The 24,133-nt window shown below is 63.7% G+C and overlaps 2 protein-coding genes across 5 annotated transcripts in view; one reads left to right on the top strand and one right to left on the bottom strand.

Moving 5' to 3' along the window:
- Positions 1–1,455: 1,455 nt before the first annotated feature.
- On the top strand, positions 1,456–7,057 carry LOC308191343 (tumor necrosis factor receptor superfamily member 16-like). Of its 2 annotated transcripts, none has more exons than XM_080583674.1 (6): positions 1,456–1,800; positions 2,829–2,964; positions 3,642–4,028; positions 4,655–4,877; positions 4,968–5,098; positions 5,698–7,057. In XM_080583674.1, the coding sequence occupies exons 1-6, from the start codon at positions 1,741–1,743 to the stop codon at positions 6,000–6,002; spliced, it is 1,242 nt and encodes a 413-aa protein (XP_080439800.1). In that variant the 5' UTR covers positions 1,456–1,740; the 3' UTR covers positions 6,003–7,057. The 2 variants fall into 2 exon arrangements, with proteins under 2 accessions (XP_080439800.1, XP_080439799.1); XM_080583673.1 differs by having other exon boundaries at positions 1,458–1,800; positions 4,953–5,098.
- The window catches only part of SETD2 (SET domain containing 2, histone lysine methyltransferase), a 63,905-nt gene continuing 46,570 nt past the window's right edge, over positions 6,799–24,133 (bottom strand). For 2 of the 3 annotated variants that reach the window (XM_080583658.1, XM_080583657.1), the window contains 7 exons: positions 21,830–22,505; positions 19,695–19,829; positions 18,972–19,111; positions 16,512–16,623; positions 8,066–8,146; positions 7,764–7,865; positions 6,799–7,575 (listed from right to left, as the gene is read on the bottom strand). In XM_080583658.1, coding sequence (XP_080439784.1) covers positions 7,414–7,575; positions 7,764–7,865; positions 8,066–8,146; positions 16,512–16,623; positions 18,972–19,111; positions 19,695–19,829; positions 21,830–22,505 — 1,408 coding nt within the window. In that variant the 3' untranslated portion in view covers positions 6,799–7,413. Of the gene's footprint in view, positions 7,576–7,763; positions 7,866–8,065; positions 8,147–16,511; positions 16,624–18,971; positions 19,112–19,694; positions 19,830–21,829; positions 22,506–24,133 lie in introns of those variants that run through there. The other variant, XR_013947902.1, reaches the window with a different exon arrangement.

The raw sequence follows: 24,133 nt of genomic DNA, 5'->3' as shown, positions 1-24,133 counted from the left end.
ACCATGTGTACACCTACACCTATCTCTGCACACACCATACGTACACCTTTACCTACCCCACATACACCATATGTACACCTACACGTACACCTACCCTTACACACACGACACGTACACCTACACCTACCCCTGCACACACCATAGGTACACCTTTCCCTACCCCTACACACACCATACGTACACCTACCCCTACACACACCATACGTACACCTAGCCCTGCACACACCATACGTACACCTAGCCCTGCACACACCACACGTACACCTACACCTATCTCTGCACACACCATACGTACACCTTTACCTACCCCTACACACACCATATGTACGCTTACACGTACACCTACCCCTACACACAGCATACGTACACCTACCCCTACACACACCATACGTACACCTACCCCTACACACGCCATACATACACCTACCCCTACACACGCCATACGTACACCTACCCCTACACACACCATACGTACACCTACCCCTACACACGCCATACGTACACCTACCCCTACACACACCATACGTACACCTAGCCCTGCACACACCATACGTACACCTAGCCCTGCACACACCACACGTACACCTACACCTATCTCTGCACACACCATACGTACACCTTTACCTACCCCTACACACACCATATGTACGCTTACACGTACACCTACCCCTACACACAGCATACGTACACCTACCCCTACACACACCATACGTACACCTACCCCTGCACACACCATACGTACACCTACCCCTGCACACAGCATACGTACACCTACCCCTACACACGCCATACGTACACCTACCCCTACACACGCCATACGTACACCTACCCCTGCACACACCATACGTACACCTACCCCTACACACGCCATACGTACACCTACCCCTACACACACCATACGTACACCTACCCCTGCACACACCATACGTACACGTTTCCCTACACACACCATACGTACACCTACCCCTGCACACACCATACGTACACCTACCCCTACACACACCATACGTACACCTACCCCTACACACACCATACGTACACCTACCCCTACACACACCATACATACACCTTTCCCTACCCCTACACACACCATACGTACACCTAGCCCTGCACACACCATACGTACACCTACCCCTACACACACCATACATACACCTACCCCTGCACACACCATACGTACACCCGTACCGCCCCCTACACGAGAAAAAGGGGGGGGGAGGGCTGACCCCACCGGGTCCCACCCGGGCCAAAGCGATCGGGTCCGAACCGGGCCAAACCCAAGAGGGCCCGGCCGGGCCCTGCCCGCTCCGAACCGAGCCGGGCTGGGGACCCCCGACCCGTCCCAAGCCCCCCGTGCCCCGAGCCGGGCCGAGCCGTGCCGAGCCGTGCCGGGCGAGGCCACGCCCCCAGCCCCGCCCCTCCCTCGGCAGCCAATGGCGTGGCGCCTCGCCCCTCCCTGCGGGGCCGCGCCGAGCCGAGCCGAGCCGAGCCGAGCCGGGCTGAGCCGAGCCGAGCCGGACCGGGCTAGGGGAGCCGCAGCGAGCCCAGCCCAACCGAGCCGGGCCGAACCGAGCCGAGCCGGGACGAGCCGGGACGAGCCGAGCCGAGCCGGGCTGGGCTGAGCCGAGCCGAGCCGAGCCGGGCCGAGCCGTGCCCGGGGACGGCTCCGGGCGCTCCCCGCTCAGCAGCGGCCGCGGGGGGCGCGGCTCGGCCCCGCTCGGCCCCGTTCCCGTGGCCGCGATGCGGCGGGGCCGGGCCCCGCTCTGCCTCCTGCTGGCGCTGCAGCTCTGCCCGCCGCAGGTCCGGGGGGGGCGGCCGGGGGGGGCCGGGGCTGGGTGGGTTTCGTCTCGTTCCTTCCCTCCCCCCTTCCCTTTTCCCTTCCCTTTTCCCCCTTTTTCCTCCCCCCCCCTTCCACTTTTTCCTCCCCCCCCCTTTTCCCTTCCTCCCCCCCCCTTTTCCCTTCCTCCCCCCCCTTTTCCCTTCCTCCCCCCCCTTTTCCCTTCCTCCCCCCCCTTTTCCCTTCCTCCCCCCCCTTTTCCCTTCCTCCCCCCCCCTTTTCCCTTCCTCCCCCCCCCTTTTCCCTTCCTCCCCCCCCCTTTTCCCTTCCTCCCCCCCCCTTTCCCTTCCTCCCCCCCCCTTTTCCCTTCCTCCCCCCCCTTTCCCCTTCCTCCCCCCCCTTTTCCCTTCCTCCCCCCCCCTTTCCCCTTCCTCCCCCCCCTTTTCCCTTCCTCCCCCCCCTTTTCCCTTCCTCCCCCCCCTTTTCCCTTCCTCCCCCCCCTTTTCCCTTCCTCCCCCCCCTTTCCCCTTCCTCCCCCCCCCTTTTCCCTTCCTCCCCCCCCCTTTTCCCTTCCTCCCCCCCCTTTCCCTTCCTCCCCCCCCCTTTCCCTTCCCCTCTCCCCCTTTTTTCCCCCCCCTCCCCCCGTGGGAGCGGCCGCCCCCCTTCCCCCCCCCCCGCCCCGTCCCCATCTGGCCGCAAGCTGGGACCCGGGGGGGCCCCTCGGGACCGCCCCCCCCCAGCCCCCGCCCGCCGGGACCCACGCGGGACGCGGCGCGGGGGGGGGGCCCCGGGGGCCTCAATCGGCGCCTTTGTTCCTGGGGGGGGGGGGGGCTGGGGCTGGGGCATCGCCCTGTGAGCACCCCAAAAATTTTTTTTTGGGGTGGGGGGGGAAGGGGGGGGGGCTCGGAATGAGTTTTGGGGCTCCGCGGTGCAGGATCCGTCCCTGAACGCGGGGCGGGGTTAAGGGGGAAACTGAGGCACGGAGGGAGTTGGGGGGGGCACCCAGATTTTTTGGCCCACCCCCCAAAAAAAATAACCCTTCTCCCCGCAGGTGCCGGCACGCAGCCAGCAGTGCCCGAGCGGGACATACACGGAGGACGGGGAGTGCTGCGCCTCCTGCCCCCCCGGCTTTGGGGTGGCCGTGCCCTGCGGCCGCGCCAACACCCAGTGCGAGCCCTGCGCCGAGAGTGAGTGCCCGTCCCCATCGCCCCCGTCCCCATCGCCCCTGTCCCCATCGCCCCTGTCCCCATCCCTGTCCCCATCCCAGTCCCTGTCCCCATCGTCCCTGTCCCCATCCCTGTCCCCATCCCAGTCCCTGTCCCCATCGTCCCCGTCCCCATCCCCGTCCCCATCCCCATTCCCGTCCCCATCGTCCCCGTCCCCATCCATGTCCCCATCCCAGTCCCTGTTCCTATCGTCCCCATCGTCCCCGTCCCCATCCATGTCCCCATCCCCAGCCCCATATCAGTTCCCATCCCAGTCCCCATCCCCATGCCTGTCCCCATTCCCATCCCCATCCCTGTCCCCATTCCCATCCCCATCCTTGTCCCCGTGCCCCCCATCCCCATCCATGTCCCTGTCCCCATCTCCATCGTCCCTGTCCCGGTCCCCATCCATGTCCCCATCCCCAACCCCATATCAGTTCCCATCCCAGTCCCCATCCCCGTGCCTGTCCCTTTCCCCATCCCTGTCCCCATTCCCGTCCCCATCCTTGTCCCCGTGCCCCCCCCATCCCCATCCCCGTCCCTATCCCCATCCCTCTCCCCAACCCCGTATCAGTTCCCGTCCCCGTCCCAGTCCCCAGCCCCGTCCCCGTCCCCCCCCCACGAGCCCCGCTCAGCCCCCTCGCCCCCCTCTGTCTCAGACCGGACCTTCTCGGCGGTGAGCAGCGCGGTGGAGCCGTGCCGGCCCTGCACCCCCTGCGCCCCGTCGCAGCCCCTCGCCCAGCCCTGCACGGCCGCCCGCGACGCCCTCTGCGCCGGCCGCTGCGCCCGCGGCCATTACCGGCCCCCCGCCGGCAACGGGACGGGCCCGGGGAGGCCGTGCCAGCCCTGCCAGCTGTGCCGCGAGGGCTACGGCGCCGTCCGGCCCTGCGTCCCCACGCAGGACGCCGAGTGCCGGCCCTGTCCCCAGGGCTTCTACTCAGAGGAGCGCAGCGCCGAGGCGCCCTGCCTGCCCTGCCAGCCCGCCTGCGGGCCCGGCGAGGTGATGATCCGCGCCTGCAGCCGCCTCTCCAACACGCTCTGCATGGGTGAGCGCCCCCAGATACGTGGCCGAGTTCCCCGGTGCCTCAGTTTACCCATCTGTAGCCCCAGGGCGCGCGTGCCCTGCTCTGCGCGCCGGGACGGGGACGCGCGGTGGAGAAAAACGCCACCTGGGGGGGTGGGGGGGGGTACCCCAAAGCCCCACACGCTCCTGGGGCTCATGTGAGTTTGTGGGGGGGTGGCACCGAGGCACCGAGCCCCCTCTGAGCCCCCCCCCAGAGCCATGCTCGCCCCCCCCCTCCCGGGGGCCACCGTCACCCGGCAGCTGCCGCCCCGCGGCTGTCATCGCGGCCCCGCGCGCGGAGCAGATGCTCCCGGCAGCACCAGCACGGGGGCTTTGATGTGGCCAGGAGGGGATGGGGGGGGCCTGGTGGGGCCGGGGTAGGGGGGGGGCCCCTCTCTGTTCCGTTCCCCCTTCCAGAGCTGGCTGCGGTTTCCTCCCACCCCAAAACAGCGTGGACCATCCGTGGGTGCCGGTTTGGGTACCCCCCAGCCCGACCTGCCCCGTTCCCAGGGGAAACTGAGGCAGCAGAGCTGGGTGGGAGGGGGTCGGATCATTGGGACTCCCCTAATCTGGGGCTGGGGGGGGGGGGGCTGGGCTTTATCCCTGCAGAGAAGGACCTGCAGATCCTAAAGCGGGCGGAGGGGGACCCCCAGAAGGAGCCCCGTCAGCGGCAGCCGGTGCCGGGGGGCAGCGCGGCCCCCACCGCCTCGGCCGCCTCCTCCGAGTTCATGCTGCCGCCCCCCGAGGACACGGGCAAGGACATCATCCCCGTCTACTGCTCCATCCTGGCCGCCGTGGTGGTGGGGCTCCTCGCCTACGTGGCCTTCAAGTGGTAAGGTTTGGGGCCTTGGGGGGGGGTTTGTGCAGGGGGGGGAGCAGGCGGGGGCGCCGGGTGACGCCCGTGCAGCTGGCACACGTGCAGGCAGAAGCAGCAGCTGGCCAAGGCGCGCGCCGGGGAGCTGGGGACGGCGCCCGAGGGCGAGAAGCTGCACAGCGACAGCGGCGTCTTCCTGGACACCCACAGCCTGCAGGAGCCCCACCAGCTCGGCAAGGGTGAGCAGCGTCCTCCCCCCTCCCCCCCCCCCGGCCTTGGGGACACCCGCCCTGGGGGCGGCAGTGGGGTGTAGTTGTCCCCCGATGTCGCTTTGGCCATCCCGGGGTGGGGTTGGGGAGCACCCAAACCCTGGAGGCACCTGGAAGGGGTTGTGGGGTCCCGCGGAGGGGTCGGGGTGCACCCGGATGGGGCTGGGGAGCGCCCGTGATCCGGGGACCACCCCAGGTGGGGTTGGGGCGCAGCGTTAGGAGCACGCAGGTGGGGTCAGGGTGCAGCCCCTGGAGCCGGAGAGCACCCAAACTTGGGGAGCATCACCCTGGCGCGGCACCCGTGCCTTGAGGAGCACCCAGATAGGGTTGGGGAGCCCCCTGGGGAGCACTCGGGTGGGATTTGGGGACACCCGTCCTCCTGGGGAGCACCCTGGTGGGCTGAGGGCGATCCTTGCAGGGGACAGCACCCAGATGTGGTCGGGGAGCACCCACGCCCGGGTCCAGGAGATGCCGTAGGAGCAGAAACGCTGGGGTTGGGGGGGGGGGACGACGACACACGCTGCTTTTCGGGGTGCCGATGCTGACCCCCGCCCCCCCCCCAACCCCAGCACCCCGTCCCGAGGGGCGTCCCTACGGCGCGGTGCCGCCGCAGCGGCAGGAGGAGGTGGAGCGGCTGCTGGAGAGCGGGGGTCCCGGCGGCGACTGGCGCAGCCTGGCCGCCCGCCTGGGCTACGGGGACGAAGCCATCGGCGCCTTCGCCCGCGGCCAGGCGCCCGCCCGCACCCTGCTCGCCGCCTGGGCGGCCACCGAAGGGGCCACGCTGGAAGCCCTCTGCCTGGCCCTGGCCGCCGTGGGACGCCAGGACGTGGCCGAGCGCCTGGCGGGGCCGGGGGACGCCAGCTCCGTGGTGTGAGCGCCCGCCCCCCCCGAAAGCCATTTGGGGACACCGCGAGGATTCGGGGGCGCCGAGAGCCCGGGGACGCTGCCCGCGGCCCCGCGGGGACGGGCGAGCCCCCGGCCGCCAGCAGCTTTATCGTGCCGTGTATTCTTTTTTAAGCCGTTTTTGTACTTTTTTAGGAGTGTCGGGTGGGGGTGGGGAGTGCCTTTTTTTGTATTTCTGGGGGGGGGGGTGTGCATTAAACAGCCAGACGTGCCTTGGTGTCACTCGTTTTGTCGCCGGGATGCGTCCCCTCCGTCCCCGTGTCCCCTCCATCCCCGTGTCCCCTCCGTCCCCGTGTCCCCTCCATCCCCGTGTCCCCCCGCTCCCGTGCGTGTCCCCCTGCCCTTGGGGCCCTGGGGGGGTACACGAGGGGCCAGGAGGTGGCTGCCCCAGCACCCTGTGGGGTCTGTGGGGCGAGGAGCACACGGGGACCCTCTGGGGCCGACCCCACGGCCCCCAGGCTCAGCAGCACCAGGGAGGCCAAATGCCAGGAGCACTTCTAGCCCCAGGGCGCCCCTGGGTCACCCCAAGCTGCTCCAGGACACCAAAACCCCTCCACCCCCGCTGCTGCCCCTGCGTTTTGGGGCTCACAGGGGTGCAAAAAGGGTGATGGGGGGGGGGGGGGTCCCCGTCCCCAAACGGGTAAGGGCTGCTGAGGAGGGCCACCGTGTCCCCTGCGGTGCCACCAGCAGGTCCCCTCAGAGGAGCCACCGCCACCCTTCGCCGCCTCCTGCGACACCCAGCCACCTTTTCCAGGCCAGGTACGGTGTTGATTTCATCTTATTTTATTTTTTTTAAATTTTTTTTACATAAAAAGTTCAGTAAAAATTGAATAAAGTAAAATGATTTAAGCAGTAAAATCAATCTTATCAACATAGCACGAGGCCTGCCAGAAATCCAGGGGCAGCCTGTTCCTGAATATTTACATGAGAACAGATTAAACCTTGCAGAACAAAAACGAGGAAACAAACAAACAAACAAAAAAAAAAAACCCGAAACTATCCTTACAAAGTGTTCCCGTGATATCAGCACGTGTTGGGCTAAAAGCGAAAAAAAAAAATAAAATAAAAACGAAACAAAAAAATTATCAATATATTCACAGATACGTTAAAATATAATACAGGTCTTGGTGACACAAGATGCGCGCGGGGAGCGCGCCGAACAGCACCGCCGGGGTGGGCGCCCGGGTCAGCCTGGGGAGAGGAGGCGGGGGGGGGGGGGGCGGGCTGGGAAGAGCGCTCCCACCCCGCTCTTCCTCGGGGGGGGCCGTGGGGACAGCCCTGCTTCTGCAGAAATTCACAGGTCGGTGTCGAATCGGGAGTGGGGGGGGGGGGGAATCCGACGGCCTCCGGGGCTCGGCGGCCCCGGAGGGGTTGGTGGTGGTTTACTCCAAGTCCGTGTCCTCTTTGGGTTTGTAAATGGCCCCGAATTTCTGCATGTACTTCTTAATGTACTCCTTCGTTTTGTGTTTCACATTCTCGTTGCACTCCAGGTCCTCCGGGTTCTTGCAGTACTTCAGCTCCTTGTTCATGACGCCGTGCGTCAGCTGCGGAGGAGAGGCGGGTCAAGGAGCGGCCGGCGGCACCGCGCGCACCAGCGCCTCGCGCGCTGCCCTCCCCGGCGCCTTTCTTAAAGCTCCCCCCTGGACGAACAGCCCCGTTTTCCCTTCCCTCCCTCGTCCCAAACGACCCTCCGGAACGGGGAGGGCTGGCGGCAGGCCCCGAGCCGCGTTACCTTGCGTGCCAGGTGCTTGAAGTCCTCCGTCGTGGTTATCCGGCCGACCTTGCAGTCGGGCTTGCGGTAGGGGTTCAGGCACTGCACGATGAACTGGGACATCTGCGGGCGGCGAGAGACGGATCAGCGCCGGCCCTCCGCCCTGCTCCCCATCCCGCGGCGTCAGGCCGGGTGCCACCGCGGGCATTTCGGTGCTGGGATGCCCCGAATCAGCCCACGCCGCGGCCCCGTGCCGCTGCCCCTCGGCGGCACGGCGCCCGCTCGCAGCGGTGACAACCCCCGGGGGCCCTGGGGACACGCACCTCTTTCCTGAAGACTTCCTTGCTCTTCTTAGCCAGCTCGCTCGACGTGTCTGCCTCGGCTGTCTTGGGCTTCTTGGAAGACTGGAATGGGGAGGGGAAAGGGAGATTAAAAACGATAGCAGAAAAATTAAAATAATTAACGAAGCTTCGCTGGGCCGGCTCCAGACGCAGGCGCGCGCGGGCGGGCGGCAGCCAGCTGACGGCGCGGCACAGCCCACGCCCGGCCACCTCGCCTCCCCCCCGAGCAGGGAAGGCCGTGACGGCACCGCCGCGCTCCCAGCTTACCCACCGGGGGGGCTGCGCTTCCCCTGACCTTGTTTTTGGGGTTGGGATGAGCTCCAACGCCAACAGGGCAGCCAAAAAAGCGCGAGTTCAGCAGCACGCCGCGTTACCAAAACCCGGGGGGGCTTCGCCACGAAGCCTGCACCCACGGAGCCGCAGGCACCCATCCCACCCGCCCACGTCCCCGGCATCCCTTAAGCCTTCCCCGGAGCCAAACCCACGCGCCCAAGGACAAATCCCCACCCCACCACCACCGGAGGGGCACGGCCGCGCCGCCCGCCTCCCCGAATCCGCCCCCAGCGCCGCGGGAGGAGCGGGGCCGCGCCAGGCCGACTCGCCCCTATTGTTTGCTCTGGGAAATGGCCGCACGGCGAGGGCTGGTTCTGGGAGACGAGGCTGGCCCGGGGAAGGAGGGGTTGAGCTCTGCGGTCTCCGTTATTAGCCTGAAATATGTTTAGCTGGAGGCGAGGGGGGAGGAATCCGGAGGGTTCACCACCACCACCCCCCCCCACATTTATTTCGTGCATGTGAAGGCACAATTACAGGAACACGAATCGGCGACCATCTCCTAATCGTTGGCTCCGTGGCGCTTCATGCTGCCGGGCGGAAAGCGTTTGGTTGTCTGCAGCAGCCCCTCTCCATCCCAGCCGTGCCGGAGCGCAGCCCCCCCATGCCCGGCATGCTGGGCGAACGGTGGCACGAAGCCGGGGCACGGCCGGAGCCGGCACCCCAAGAGCCCCCGGCACGGGCAGCCGCCGGGGTGACACCGCCTGCGACCGTGCTGCGCCCCGTCCCGCTTCACCCCGGGGCCGCTTTGAGCAACGCTCGCCTTCCTTCGGCGCCGTAATCAAAGCCAGGCGCTCGGCTGCGGCGCTCGGCCATCCCAGGAACGCTGGCGGAAGCCTCCTCCTCCTCCTCCTCCCTGCCTTGCCGGCACGGCGGCACCATCCTGCCCCGCCAAATCCCAGCGGCTGCCCCGGCCAAGCCCGGCACGGGCGAGCCGGAGCCGTGGCGGGGCGGAGGGGGTTCCTCCCGGGCTGGCCCCGCGCGGCCCCGTGCCGAGCTCGAGCGTCGAGCTCTGCCCTCAGTCCCTGGCGCTGCTCCCTCTGCCCTCCGGCCGGCCGCCCGCCCCCTCGAACCACAGCAGGGCCACACGGACGGACGGACGGAGGGACAGACGGACGGAGCGGTGCGTCGCACCGGGCGCCAGCCACGCAGGGAGCTCTTGGGAAGCGCCCGAAAGCAGCAGCAGGCTGGCGAAGGGCATTCACGGCGATGCTCCGCGCAGCCACGGCGGGCGGCAGGGGACTCCGGAGGAATTTCTGGCCGTTCCTTCGAGCGCTGCGCGAGCACCAAGCCCCCAGGGCGAAGGCGCCAGCTCCCGGCTTTAATTCCCTGCCTGTTTCACGGAGCGGGGCACGAACCTGGTGCCCCCCGACCCCAGCATCCCTGCGGCGCCCGGATCGTGCCGCCACCGAGCGACACCCACCCCGCAAACACAGCCCGAGGGGCTCGCCCTACAGCCACGGGATTTCCTCAGAGGCTGAGCTATGGGGGAGCGACTTCTCCTCCTGCACAGCTCCGCGCTTTCCCGGGAGCAGCTCGGGAGCTTTTTGTGCTGCTCCGACTCGGAGAGAGCGAGACGCGGAGAGGGGAAGGGCTGCCGAGGGGCAGCAGCGGCGCTGGGGGAGGTCTGCCCACTGCTTGCGTAATTGCAAGATGTTTTTTTGGGGTTTTTTTTTAAGCGTTTAGGACTGAAAAAAAAAAAGCAGGAGACACTTCATCCCGAGGAAGCGCCCGAAGAACGCGCGTCAGCTCGCAGGAAGCAGGCCTTCGGGGCTGGGGAGCGGAGCCGAAAAGTCCCGCAGTAAAACCAGCGCGGGGCGGGGGCTTCAATAAAACGCTGCCGGGGGCGCTTTTACGGCCGGGAGCTCTCCCCAGCGAAGTGAATTAGCGCTGGGCCGGCTCCGCTGGCCGCACATCAAAGCCCTCTCCCCTCCCTCATCCCGGGTACCTACATCAAACGGCCGCTAATGGGGAGCAGATGCCTTCGCGCCGGCTCCCCGCTCGGCACCGAGGGCACGGGAGGCACCGGGGAGCGCGGCAGCGCCCGGCCCCGCGCCGACGGCACGGCTCGTGGCGCGTCCCCGTGTCCCCGTGTCCCACTCTCGGCTGCTCAGAGTTGGCTCAGCCTCTTGGAAGGGGTCTGCAGCAGCAGGATGCGGCTCCAGGGGTGCTGAGCATTCGTCCCCATGAAGACAGGAGGGACCCGGAGCTGGCAAAGAGCCCTACGGGAACGGGGCGGTCACACACCGGGGTCGCTTCCGGACCCCCCGAGTGCAAAACGAGATTTCGTTGGGGATGGCAGCTGGGGGGAGCGGGGAGAGGATCCCGGCTTTGCTTTCGGGCAAGGTTTATCTGCGAGCCCCCTGGGCGGGCGAGGGTCTCGCCGAGTCCTGCAGGGCTTGGCGAGGAGCCCGCAGCTCCTGGAGGATGGGAGGGAGACGCCCCCACGGCCCCCGCTGACGGCGCCCTCCCCAAAACGCGCGCCGTAGCCCCAAAACGCTTACGTGCGTTTTGCAGAGCCCGGCCTCTCCTCCTCCCCGCCCCGCCGGTTCCTGGAGGGTCTCCCTCTCACCCAGGCTATTCTGGAAGCACAGCTGGCTATCTGAGGGATTTCGGGGCGGGCAGCAGGGAGCAGCCGGGGCAGCGCCGCTCCCCCGAGGGCTCCGGGTGCGCATTACAACAGGACCCGGCTGCCGCCCCGCAGAGCCAAAGCCGAGCGCCCTCGGCCCGGCTCCGCGGCGGCGAGGAGCTCCCGGGCTCCGCGGGGGGGGGGAGGCTTCAGGCAAAGGCTGCAGGACCCCAAACCTTCCTGGCCACGAGTTTCTGATAGAAAAGCGAAGTGCCCCGAGGCAGAGCTCGAGGATTTGCCAGCACGGGCGAGACTGGCACAGGCCACGAGGGAAACGCTCCCCGGTGCCCGGCGCCCACGGCACGGCTCCGGCCTCCCTCCGCGGGGACACACAGTGCAGAAATGGAGGTGGTGCCATCAGGCCCTCGAGCCCCGCACACGGCCCGAGTCTGAGCAACTGTTACATCAGCCTAGAGAGAGGGTTTTTTTGTTGTTTTTTTTTTTTTCTTTAAATCATCCCAGCGCAGCCAGCAGCAGACACGCAGGGAGGTCGCAGACGACTTCCAGAGCAGCCTCCCCCGGCACGGCACGGCACGGCACGGCACGGGAAAGCCCCGACGCAGGCACCCCGCACGCAGGGAGCGCGTGATGGAAGCCAGAAAACCAAGCCGCGAGCGGCAGCCCCGGCACTTCCCTCGGCAGGGGGGGGGAGGACACGAGCAGAAACAGCCTAAAAAAAAATCACCCAGGCAGGGCGCAGCCGGTGACCGGGGGGGGCGTTTCGGGAAGCGGAGCCGGGCGAGGGGCAAGAGCTGGGGGCACCTGCGGCGAGCTGCCCGGGCGCGGGGAGGTGGAGCCGCGTTTTTGGCAGCTGGACCAAGGCTCCGAAGCGTGCTCGGGACCAGGCGAGGCCGCCCGGCCCCCTAAAAGAAGAGGAGAGGCGCAGGCAAAGCGCCGCCACGCCTCGCCCTCTCCCCTTTCGTCTGCGGCAGCAGGGGACGGAAGGCAGCACAGGCGGCGGCGCCCCCCGCCAACACGCGCTCGCTCCTCCGGCGGCCTCGGGGGGGAGGAAGCTCTGGGCCCACGCAGGGCCAGCGGATCGGGAAGCCCCGATCCGGCCTCGCCTCTCCTTCGCCCCGCGCCCTGGGTGCGGATCCCGGGCTCCGGCCATCGCTGGAAGCGAGCGGCGTCAACCCACGCCTGCTCCCTCCGCCGCGGGGACACGTTCGAGGTCAGCCGGAGCTCCCTGGTGCGAGGCGGGGAGCGCCCGGCAAGGGCTGGGGCCGGCTCTGCCTCTGCAGCAGCCGCGGCCGGCCGGGAGAGAGCACCCCAATAAAAAAAAAAAAAAAAGAGCACGAAACCAAGCGGCGAAGCGCGACCCCGCTGACTTCCCCCGGCTCCCACGCGTGCCCGGGGTCGGCGAGCGCCACAGCCCAGCACCAACGCGCCCGCGCCTGCGCCCGCCGGCTCCTGCGGGGACGGCACGGGGAAGGAGCTCCTGCCTGCACGGGTCAGTTGTGCAACAGCGGGATTTTCGTTTGGTCCTCCGGGGGGGGGGGGGTCAGAGGATGTTACAAATTACAGGCGCTAATTGGCCTGCCCGAGCAGCGCCGCCGGATGATGGGTTCCCGAAGAACGCAAACCCCTCTGTTCCCTCCCCACTTTGATGCAAAATTCCCAATGTCAGCGTTTTTTTCCGACTGTCGGGGGCGGGATTCGTTTCCTTTCCCACGGAAAAACTGACGGAGGGAGCCGGCCCGCCGCCTTGCCGGAGCGCTCCCCGCGCGCGTCGCTCATGGCCGCGGCGGTGCCGAGGGCCGGGAGAAGCCAGAGCGGGGACGTGGCCCTCAAAGGGGCTGCGCAGGCATCCGAGGAGCCTTCTGAAACTCAGCAGGGCCACGCGAGCCCCTGGCGAAGGTGCAGAGGTCGCTGCGGTGGTTGCCCGGTGGAGGACGCGAGGAGCTCCTGGAGCCGCCGCGGGGCGCAGCGGGAGGCGGCGGCGCTGCCAGCAGCGAAGCGAGGCGCGTTCGGGAGCGGAACTGGGCGCCGCTGCTGCATCCAGACCTGGGACCGAAGGCTCCTGGAGCTCCCTGGGCCCCATCGCTGCCCTCCAAGACACGCACGGGTGGCGGGCACGCGGCGAGGGGACGACCGCGGTTATTCCCCGCGCCTGGCGGAGAGGGGAGCGGGGCGGGGAGGCGAAGCCGACCTCAAGCTTGAGTAGAAACGAAGAAGAAAGGCGGGGGTGGGAGGAAAACCCCCGTGAGGGCTGAAAAACGCCCCGGTGCCGCAGCCAGAGCCAGTCGGAGCGAGAAGCCCGAGGGATGGGGGAGCCCCGAGCGGCTCCTGCACCGAAACCCTGCTGCCGCCCATGCTGCTCGCCTCTCGCCTGCGGTGCCGCGGGGGCTCTGCTTGGGGTCCCGGGGTGGCACACAACCCCAAACGCCTCCCGGGGCTTTCTCTTCCGTTTGAAGCAAACAATGCGACCGTGCCGCTCCTAAACCCCGCGCGGGCCGCCCGGACCGGCGCTGGGGGTGTAACGACCGGCAGCCTCGCCACGCTGCCGCCTCCGTGCCCGCGCACCTCGACCCGGAGCGAGGGGAGATCGGTGCCTGAGGGTGGGGCGAGGGAAGAGGAGAAATATTTCCTTAGCTGCTCCTTGCGGAAAGGTGATGGTCCGTCCCTGCGCTGAGATTAACCTTTATTCTAACAAAAAAATGCCTTATTAAAAATCTTTCTGCTTGGAGAGCCACGGTTAGGACGGAAATACAGCAGCACGGGCGTGCGATGAGGCAGATCCGCGGTTACCATCACCCAAAGGTCTTCGCAAGGCTTCAGCCTGCCCTGGTTCGACCACGGCTCCTTCCTCCGAGTCCCTGCAAAGCGCTGCCGCAGCCCGAGGCTGCGCCGCCCGCCAAGGAAATGGCAACACGGGACAAGAAGGAAGGGACACGAGCACAGCTTTGGTGGCACTCACAACCCCGAGCCTGCCAGGAGCATCCCTCCGAAGCAGAGCGGGGCTGGAGGGGATGGCAACGATGCTACGGAGGGAAAGGCGGGCTGGGGTCGGGGAGGAAGGGGAGCAGGAGAGGGCAGCGAGGGGAGCAGAGGCTGGGGAAATCCAGAGAAATCAGGAGGAGAAGCCTGCACCGGTGCCCTCCCGCCACGCAGGGCGTGGGGAGATGCCGCCAGGAGATGCTCCAACGCTGCCGGCCTCTCCGTGCGCTCCAGGAGGCAAAAGCAGGTGTGAAGGAGCGAACAGGTGGTGCTGAGAGGCGTGCTGCGCACGCTCCCGAGGAAATTAAATACTCCCAGCGCGAGTCTCCGCCGGTCGCGCGGCGCGAGCGGTGCCTCGCCGCCGGGGAAGCCCCGAATAGCAGCGGCAGCTGCCGGCCCTCCAGGCTGGAGGTTTGACCCCGGAAAAGGTGCGGGGTGGGGAGAAGGAGGAAAGAAATGCGAGGAATGAGGCTGCAGCTTCAGCACACGGGGCGGAAGCTGAGAAAAGCGTCTCTGTGGAGGCGCCGTACCGCCAGCAGCGTTGGGGCCGAACGCGCGGGGATCCGGCGCTGCTGCCACGACCGAAACCCCAAAGCCCAGAGACGGCGCAGCCCGGGAAGAAAAAGAGTTAAAGCTGTCGAGTGAGCACAAACACATCGCCGTACGGCAAGACGTAGCCTAAGGTCAGCCAAAACTGCGTGTCTGGTGTTCATTTAGGAGCGAGGTACGGGCGGCTTCGGCCAAGTTGCGCACCTGAAGGCAGGGATCTCGCTCCCCAGCCAGCTGGAGACACCAGGCTCACGGTTTTCCTCCCCTTCGCGCGGCCACGAGGGCAACACCTCCCAGAGAGGAGCCCGAGCCGTCCGTGCAGCCGCCGGGGTAAACCCGACCAGCTCATCCGAGCTTAAATACAACCTAAAAAGCTCCTCGTGCGACGAGCGGAGGGCGTTACCCCGAAGGAGCCGTCGGGCTGGCACCGCTGAGACCCTGGAAGTCTGTACCCCGCTGCCACGCACAAGCCCGGGGGGATTTCTCCCTCGAAGAGCCCAGCTTGCTCTCGCAGCCTGAGCCATCTGGAGCGCCCATACAGCTCCCCGAGCTGAAATTTTCACGCTAAGCACAGCCACGGCACCGCAGCACGCAGCCGCGCTGCCAACTCACGCTCTCGAACGCGTTCCCCGAGAGCACCTAAAAAACCCAGCAAGGCACGCGTGTGTGGGCTCACCCCCTCGGGGACGTGACCGTCGGCTCCGTTACACCCCGGCGAGGTCCCGAGGTTCCCCGAACGGCAGCGGGGTGCGAGAGGCAGACCCGGGACAAAAATCATTACAGGGCTCAGGATTCCTCCGCAGAGCCGCAGAAGTAAACACTCAGCGGCGGAGCAGCCGTGCGCCAGGTCTTAGTTCATTCTCTAATTAACTGTTTTACGGGCAGATAAATATTTGCAAATAATGTCGCTTAAGTCGGCTCTCCAGGAATCCCAGCTCAAGCGCTCGGAGGCGTTGCAGGGATTGCATTAACCCTCGGGAGCCTGGCAGCAGACGGGACCGCAGCAGAGCAGGGAGACGTCGCCTCCGGTATCCACCACAAAACCAGTCCCAGGTCTGGGCATCACCGTCCTGCCAAGAGCGTAAAGGCTGGTGCAAAACGGCACGGCTGGAGAGGTGCGGGATTGCTCCCGGAGTCACAGCCCGATAAAACTGTGCTTTCCATGGCTCTCCTCTCTTCCCCGCTGCCCTCGAAGGTGGAAGCAGGAGAAGAGTTAACAGCTGCAAAGCCTTGGCTTTGGGCAAGCTCTGGAGGTCACGGAGAAAGCCTGACCGCTTGCATTTTGCTGAACCCGCTGTGTGCTGGCGGCATTTCGCTGCCTACCTGTAACAAGCCCCAGTTCCGTGCCCACGGAATATCTCCTAGGGGCTTAAAAACCAGCTCCGAAAGCGACAGCACGTGCGGGGAGGTGCTTGCAAAGAGCCTGCCCCGCGGTGCCAGGCCGGGGCAGCTGGGTGCCACCCAAACACCGCACGCCCACGGCACGGTTTGGCAGCTGCTGGGAGATGGGAGCCGGGGACGGGACCTGCGCCCCCCCCGAGGAGGCGCAGGCAAACCTCCTCCTGCCCAGGTGCTCGGGGAGATGCGCCCAGCAGCCCCACGAGGCGCAGACGTGAAGGCGGGATGTGGCTGCTCCCCCGAGCCTGCTGCCAAGAAGCACGAGGGTCTTCGGCAGCACAGCCCAGGAGGAGGTGAGAGCGCCACGAAAACCTGTGCGCTCTGCTCTTTGTCAGCTGAGCCGTACCAGGGAAAGACCGGCAGCAAACAAAACCAGGACTTTTTGTCCTACAGCACAAAAAAAGGCCACGGGCAGTAAAACCATTCCAGCCCGTCTCAGGTCACTGCTGCCCCTCTCTCACCCTCGCAGCCCCCAGAGACCCCAGGCAGCCCCCCGCAGTTTTCTCCGCAGAACGGGGCGCAGGATCGCCCACGGGGACATCGCGACGATGCCGGCGGCGCTTCCCTCGCTGACCCTACGCTCACCTTCATCGGGTTTTCATCGTACGTTGGAGTCCCGAGGTCCATTTCGGCTTCGTGTTCAAGGCTGGCGTCATCCCCCGGGCTGTCCCACGTCGGGGGGTCCCACTGGGTTTGCCTGGAGAACAAAGAGAGCGCTGTCACCGCCCCCCGAAGAACCTGGATAGGTGGATGGATGGGTGGACGAATGGGTGGATGGACGGACGGACAGATGGGTGGATGGATGATGAGCAGCTCACCCATAATTCAGGAGAGGTTAAGGAGCACTTATCTCGTCCCAGCATGGAGCTGAGCTGAGGGCGCTCTGGCTGCTCACCAGGCAGGGCTAGCACCGCTTCAGCAGGAGCAGCTCGGGTGAGCAGCAAGGAGGCACCACAGCTCGCTCCGACCCGTCACGCCAACGATGGGATGTGATGGGCCATGCTCACGCAGGATGGATGGAGAGAATTGGGATGAATATTCTCAGGCTGGACAAAGTCAGCAAAGGTGTGTGTGCTACTATTCTGGAGCCGAGGACATCTGCAAGAGGGGAGCGGGCAGCCCTCAGCATGCGGGAGCAAAGAGAGGACGGCGCCAGGGAGCAAGAGGCACACCGGGGGAGGAAGGCGGCCAGGAGAAACCAGAGACAGCAGGACAGATCGCTGCCACTACGAGACTTCGGGGTGGTGCTGCAGGGCACGCACGGGTTCCCAGCAGGTAGGAGGGCTGACTTAAAAGCAGACTAAACAAAAGGGATGAGAAGAGAGGAGATCTCCAGCAGCCCTTTTTAGGTACGGAGGTGACCTAACACAGCAACTATTTTCCATCTCCGAACTGCGCCTGCGTGAAGCCGGGACGTGTACTCCTCTGCACGGGATAAAAAAAGTGGAGGTCCGCTTCGAGTCGCTCGTCTGAGCTTCTTGGGGTTTCTGAGCTGCGTTCAGAACCCCTGCCCTGCTTTAAGGCTTTTTACTTTTTAGGAAATGCTGTGGAGAGGCATCAAAGTCTGCCTGTTTCAAACAGCCCCGTGTGCTTCAACGCACTGCTTAGTTCTCCAGACACTACTTAATACACGTGACGGCAGACGACTATCATTTGGCTGCTGAATAAAGCAAAATATTCAAATCAGAAAGCGCACTGACAAGTAAGATCTCCTTCCCTCTCCTGGCCTTGCCCGGTCTGAAGCCATACAAGAGAAGGATTTACAGAAATCTTCCCGCACGTGTTCCTCTGTGACCCACGAGTGGTTTCTGGTGTGACTGCGGAGGGTTGGCGAAGGCAGCATTCCTCACCGACAGGTAAGGCTCAGTTGCGTCTCCGCTTCCAAACCACAGCTCAGCACAAACACTTTTTTTTTTTATTTCCTGGGCTTGGAAGGGCTCCTGTTGGGCTGCTGGCACAGCTCTTGATGCTTAAGGGAGCAGGAAGGAGCGCAAGCAGGAGGCTGAGAAGGCTGATGCAGAGAAAATGCTTGCACGTAACAGTAACTGCACCAAGACGCTGTCAGGACTTGCAGGGAAATACTCGGGCTTAACCCTTTAGACAGGCGAATTCCCGCACAGATCTCACTTGAGGTTTAAGTAAAAATTGAAAAAAACGTATTCAGAAGTGTAACATTCAGGACATTGATCTATGATACTAGTTTAAGGGGAGTTCTTAGGTGCTCATCCAAACATCGTGCCTTGCAGAACTGAGCACAAAGGTATGGGCAAAGCACTCGGCGCTCAGCTAGAACCGCATTTCTTGCTGCAGGACAGCCCAGAGGTTTGGAGACGGAAAAAGCGAGGGTGAGAAGAAACCCTCCCTTTGATGCTGCACACCACTAATCACGGCTCTCCCCGAGCACGCCCGGGCTGCCAGGGACCTCGCGTCCGTACGGCATTCCGTCCGCACAGCTCCCAAGGGCTTGAAAAGGCTCCGCAGAGCAGGGTTATTTGCCTGGCACCGTCACCGAAGCCACACGGGTATTTTAGGGAGCTGGAGACGTACAAGGCTCCTCTATCTGCTGACTGAGGGTCTGTACCCGAGGCTCTCAGCGGGGCCGGGAGCGAAATGCCATTCCAGCAGCGCACGTGGCATGGGGCAGCTAACAAAAGGAACGTTTTTAAGCCAGTGATGGGAACAACAGAAGATTTGAAAAGAAATAAATGCTCTGTAGCAAAGGATCCGTGCAACCATGTCCAGAAGCACAGCCCCATCTGCCACACGGGGTGGTGACTCCAGAAGGACTCAGGTGAGCTCGGAAGCCTCCAACCTGTCCCTGTTTCCGAGACACACGAGGCTGAAGGCATCGTTTGCATGGAAGTCGTTTGCAAAGCATCAATGTAATCATCCCGATGAGCCTGACACGTGTGGTGTGCTGCCCGGTGCCACCGCGGCCGGCTCTCTTCCACCCGCTCCATCGCTTGAGCGAGCTCAGCCCCGAAGCAGCACAACGCTTCCCTCGTCATCTCTCCCCTCGTTATCCCTTCCCTCGTTATCCCTTACCTCGTTACGACGTGGTAGTAGTAGATCTTCCCCTCGGGATCCCGGGCTGTTTTCCAGTTGGGCGGCAGGACGATCGTTTTGGGTTTCGGAGGGGACGGCGGAGGCAAGTCCAGGAGGTTATTGCTCACCACAAGCTCTGGCTAAAAACAGCAAAGAAGTGATGGAAAAAGAGGGGCAGCAGTGCCACAGGGCAGAGCACAGTAGCCCTGTCCCCCCCGACAAAGGCTTTGTTCAAGGTAAAACCTAAAAAGGTGTTGTCCCGAGAGGTGACAGCACAATGTTTCGCTGCCTGTTCATCAAAACGCCCCTTGTAGCCACTTGCTCGCACCCCGAGCTTCTGGATACAGCCACGCTGCCACCACTGCTCTGAAATCCCCCAAAGCAGCACACGGTACAAAAACCAGACCATCACTTCGGATGGAGGGGCTGCAGCAGCAAAAGCAGCCCAAACTGCCCCCAGGTGCCCTCGTGCCGCCCATACAGAGCCTTCCTGGGTGTGCTGGCCCAAGAGGGATCCCCGAAGGATCAGAACTGGGCTCAACGCCCCCAAAACCCTCCCACCAGCTGCCCCCAGCCCGCTGGAGGCGAGCAGCCCGCGCTGTGCCAGCACGGTGCTGCAAGGGAGCTCCTTCAGCGCTGCCACCGCTGTCACAGCACCCTGGGGGTCACCCAACGCCCGAGCCCCCGTGTACGAACCCCCCCCCGTCCCTCCTGGAGCCGTACCTGCTGGATGGGCTGAGGCTGCCCGGCCGCTACGATGGTGGCGACGGCGGTCGGGGGCTGCACAATGACGCCCTGCGGGTGAGCCGTGTAGATCTGCTGCCCCTGGATGTACTGGAGGCCTGGCTGCGCGTAACTCTGAAACGGAGCACAAGGGGGTTGGGTCAGCGTCGGTCCTGGGAAGCCCGGGGTGAAGGGTACAGCGCGGCTTCCTTCGCTGAAAATCCCACCGTGGAAGGAAAATGAAATCTACCCCTACCTCCAACATGCAATGAGCTCCTACAGAAAAAAAAAAAACCAGTGATTCCGACCAAAACGAGGGATCTTTGAAACCGTCAGGTGTGAGAGGAAGGCAGGAGGAACTCGAAACAAAAAGCTTTGGGCACTCCACTCGGCCTCACTGCCACACGCCTCGGTCTGCTCTCTGTCCAAAATGCAAAAAGCCCCAAAGATGGAAAAACACAGCAAAGGAAAGGTTCAAGAAAGCCCCCCAAAGTGCTTGAAGACCTGGACGTTTTCCTCTCCAGGCACCGAGACCCAAAAGTTACAGGGAGCTTTGGCACAGCCTCTGTCACTGCCTCCCCCGTGGGACGGGAGGAAGGAAAGCGAGGTTGGGTGACGCTGAGCGGTAACGCTCAGAGCCGTAAGCCAGGAAGAATTCGGGGAACAAAAGAAAGGCAGTTTCACTTTTTTCTTTTTTTTTTAAGTAGTCCGAGACCACGCCAGCACAGCGCCTGCCTGCCGCAGGGACACTGCGCGGGGGCACCGCAGCCCGTTCCTCCAGCTGCAGGAAGGAATAATCCTACAAGCACGAGCAGCACTGACGAGTAGCTGTGCTGAACTCGTTGGATCCTTTACTTACAACCTGCAACGGAAAACGGATGGGTTTTGTCTTACTGCTACACTTCTGCCGTTAACCTGTGCGTCCCAGGGAAGCCTGCATGGCTCCCTCCTTCTGCGTGCGTCCAACACTAATAAACCACACGCCGACACGTCCGATCGGCGCTGCTTTGTGCCCTCCTGGGGAACCCTCGCTCCTGTTATAGGGAAAGCATTTGCTTCTCGTTTGAATGAGTATTTCAAGGAAAATGAGAGCTCATCCTGCAGCATTTCCAACACGATGTCGTTTCGCTCCTCAGAAAACCTGCCCACGGGCCACGGAGGGCAGCCCAAGGAGCCACCGGTGCCTCGGCTCCCCAGAGTGGCCGGGGCAGCCCCTGCAGCTCCAACAGGCTCCAGCTTGGGTGGGCAGCAGGACCCCAGAGCAAGATACACCAGCTGGGAACTCAACACGGATCATCTCCGCACCCTCGCCGGGCAGCGGTCCCGATGCCGTGATGCCCGCCTGTGCTAACCCCCGATTTACGGAGAGAAAGGGAAAACGTTGGCTGCTGCGTTAAGGGGAAGAAGTCTCGTGTCCCTAAGGACTAAGGGAAGGTCGCACCAAAACGGAGCAGTAGGAACCGGTGGCTGAGGCTGGATTCAAGGAAATGAGCTTTGTATCATGAGGTCTGTAGCCATAAAATGGCCCGGGTGTCACCTTCGGGAAGAAGGGGGCATCGGCAAGGTGCTCCCCGGCTGCACACTTCCTCGGTAAGGAAGAGAAAGAGGGCCGAGAGCGAATTTCTACACAATTCCCAGCTCCAGGCTGAGCCCGACTGGTGGGGACATGTAATTCAAAAGGAAATTTTGAAATTTTTCAGCAGCCTGCTGAAGGCAAGCTCACCGCTCGCCTTTACTGCCTACGTGTTCGGTGCCGGTGGAAGCTCTAACCAACAAATACCCGCTCAGCGCAACCAACGACCAAAAATAACTGGGCACGACCTGTGTAAACGGGCTAACAAACATCTCTGCCCGGCTGCGAACTCCTGCCTGGCCCCGGCGGCTACGATATGTTGTGTTTGTATACTGAAAACAAGGCGTATAAACGGGTTTTTCTCAGCCCCTTGGACGGGATTTTATCTCCACGACGCAGCCGAACACCAGAGGCAAGGCAGGATGGCCCCAGGCAGACACGAGCGAAGGGTGACCACACGAAGTGTTTCCCCTTGCAGGCTGGCACCATTCCTTTTGGGAGCCATTTCGGGCCACGCTGCCTCTGAGAAGGTCACGTTTTCCCCCCGGGGGGGGGGGATTACCTGTACAATCGGCGGGGTCGTCTGCGAGTACGGGGACGTCACCCCGTAAACAGTCTGACAGGTCTGTCCCTGGTAATATATGGCTGGCTGGGACTGGGCTGGCGAGTACTGCTGCTGCACCGCCACAGTCTGCTGGCTCGAGTCCCACACCCCGTAGCCCTGGCCCTGCACCGCTCCCGCGGCGGGCACGGGCAGGACGGCCACGTTGGCTTCCTGGTGGACCACGCTGTCGCTTTGTGCTACATACTGCGGCGGCGTGACCTCCAGCGGCGTTGCTACATGTTGGACTACTGGTACCGGCTGGGGGGCCGGCATGGTGGCTTCCACCGAGTGCCCGACCAAGGGCTGCGGGTGCTCGTAGGCCGCCGGCGAGCACATGGAGTCCATGGTTGGGGTGGGCAGCAGCACCTTGCCGGCGTTGGGGTTGCTGGGGTCCACGTAAGCCTGCATGGGGTAGCCGGGCGGGTAGCCGATGAAGCTGTGGTGGGGCGTGCCGTAGCCCATGGAGTCGTAGGGAAGGGGGGAAGTCATGCCCAGGTTCTGCAGCTGCTGCTGCTGCTTCTGGGCCTCCCGCTGGGCCACCTCCTGCTCGAACAGCTTCCTGCGCTCCTCCGTGGACAGCTTGTTGCGATCCTTGAGCCGGACTTTCTTCTTCGAAGACGCTGGCGTGTCATACCTGGAGGGGAAAGAAAAGGTAGCGCCGCGTGAGACCTCCGCAGGCCGCGGGTCCTGAGCAGCAAGGAAGGGGCCGCTGCTGACGGCGTGCCACAAACGTGCTACGGCAGCAGCGACTGCTCCAACCGTTTGGTTTTCAGCTGCCTGACCGAGCGTGGTGAGCCACGGAGAGGAGGAAGAGCCGCTGGTCCAGCTGCTCGGCAGCAAGACGCCCGCACCCTGCCGCTGCTGGAGGTCCAAAACTGGAGCAGAACCAGCCCGGGGGACCCAGCGGCAGAAGGGGGGGGACAACATCCACCAGCCCGTGGGCCAACAGGGAAGCCAGGGGAGAGTGGAGAAGCGAGGAGCCCTCCGGATGGGCTGGGCACCACTGCTCCAGCCCGAGCAAGGCACCTTGGACAAGAGCACGGAGCGATTCCCCCAACGCCCGCGCCGTCGTCCCCTTGGTGGGCTGCCCGCGTCTCATTTCCTTTTATTTGGCTTTCGGGGCGTGAGCACGGCTCACCCGGGGACCGTTTTGAGCCGTGCCCCGTCTCTCCTGCTGGAAGACCGAGCCCTGTTGTGGCGGAGCCGCCGGGCAGCCCCCCCGTGCCGCAGCCCCCCCAGCTCCGACGTGCAGACGTTACTAAGAACAATGGAATGGCAAGCAACACATTGCTGTTTAGAGTTATGCTATTTACTAGACCGCGGTTTTAGCTTAAAAAATAATAAAGTGTGGATGGTTTTTTTTGGTTTTGTTTTGTTTTTTTTTGAAGACTAAGAATTTGCGTCCTGAGATGCGGAGCAGCTGGACGGATTTTTCCAAGGAGTTAAAAAAAAAAAAAAAGCCTAAGGACTTTGATCAGACCTCAACCATGGAAAATTTCAGATCAAAGGTAGATATTTTGAGAAGTTACGAGTGTGGTAAAACAGGGATTACAAGCAAAAATGGTTTGCAGCCATAAGTATAATGGATTCTACAAAGCATCCCGTATATGCTTAATATCCTAACTCCGTGTTCATGTGCTGGGTTCACATATCAAAAGCACATTGCTACCAACACACACACTTAAGATGTTCCTTCGTTTCCTCACATTCCCAGAGTAGCTGCGAGCATCTGCTAATGTGAACCTCATTGACATGAAGAGTTTAATTTAAATAATTCAAGTCCTTCCTGGCGCCGCCTCGGGAGTTTACATGAGAGGCAGCTCGCGTGAAGGGGCAGGCAGGAGAAAATCGAGGACCCAGCGCGGAGCGCGGCGCGGCGCGTTCATGCAAACCCTCTCCCCTGGTTTTTGTCCGCTCCGATCCTTCGTACTCCTTCTCTACCTCTTCCTCCCGCGCTCACGTCGCTGTCCCGCTGTGCTCTGAGAAGTTCAAGCCTTCCCTTCCAACAAATGGATCAAACCTGGGGCACGCGCGCCACGAAGGGAACAGGGGTGGTGGTGACTTCAGAAGGGGTCAGAGCTTCCCAAAGCTCCGGACGTGTAGGGTCGCTCAGGCACTAACTGCTGGGATCAGGGGTAAAGCAACTACAAAATGCTGGAGGGCAGAAATTGTGTGTTCTTAGGGAATTTTATGGGTTTGAGTCTGCCGTAAGGGTTTTTAATACCTGAAAGTGGCCACGGTATGATGGGCGTCCAGGGAAAG

This window comes from Anser brachyrhynchus (assembly GCF_964034855.1).
Source record: "Anser brachyrhynchus genome assembly, chromosome: 2".
Classification (NCBI taxonomy): Eukaryota; Metazoa; Chordata; class Aves; order Anseriformes; family Anatidae; genus Anser; species Anser brachyrhynchus.
Note: the sequence above shows the minus strand (reverse complement) of the source record. Positions and strands in the feature narration are given on the sequence as shown.

Coding starts and splice junctions, on each gene's coding strand:
- LOC308191343 (XM_080583673.1), top strand. CDS start 1,741: ATGCGGCGGGGCCGGGCCCCGCTCTGCCTCCTGCTGGCGCTGCAGCTC. Junction 2,965..3,641: donor GTGCGAGCCCTGCGCCGAGA/GTGAGTGCCCGT, acceptor CCTCTGTCTCAG/ACCGGACCTTCTCGGCGGTG. Junction 4,029..4,654: donor CTCCAACACGCTCTGCATGG/GTGAGCGCCCCC, acceptor TTATCCCTGCAG/AGAAGGACCTGCAGATCCTA.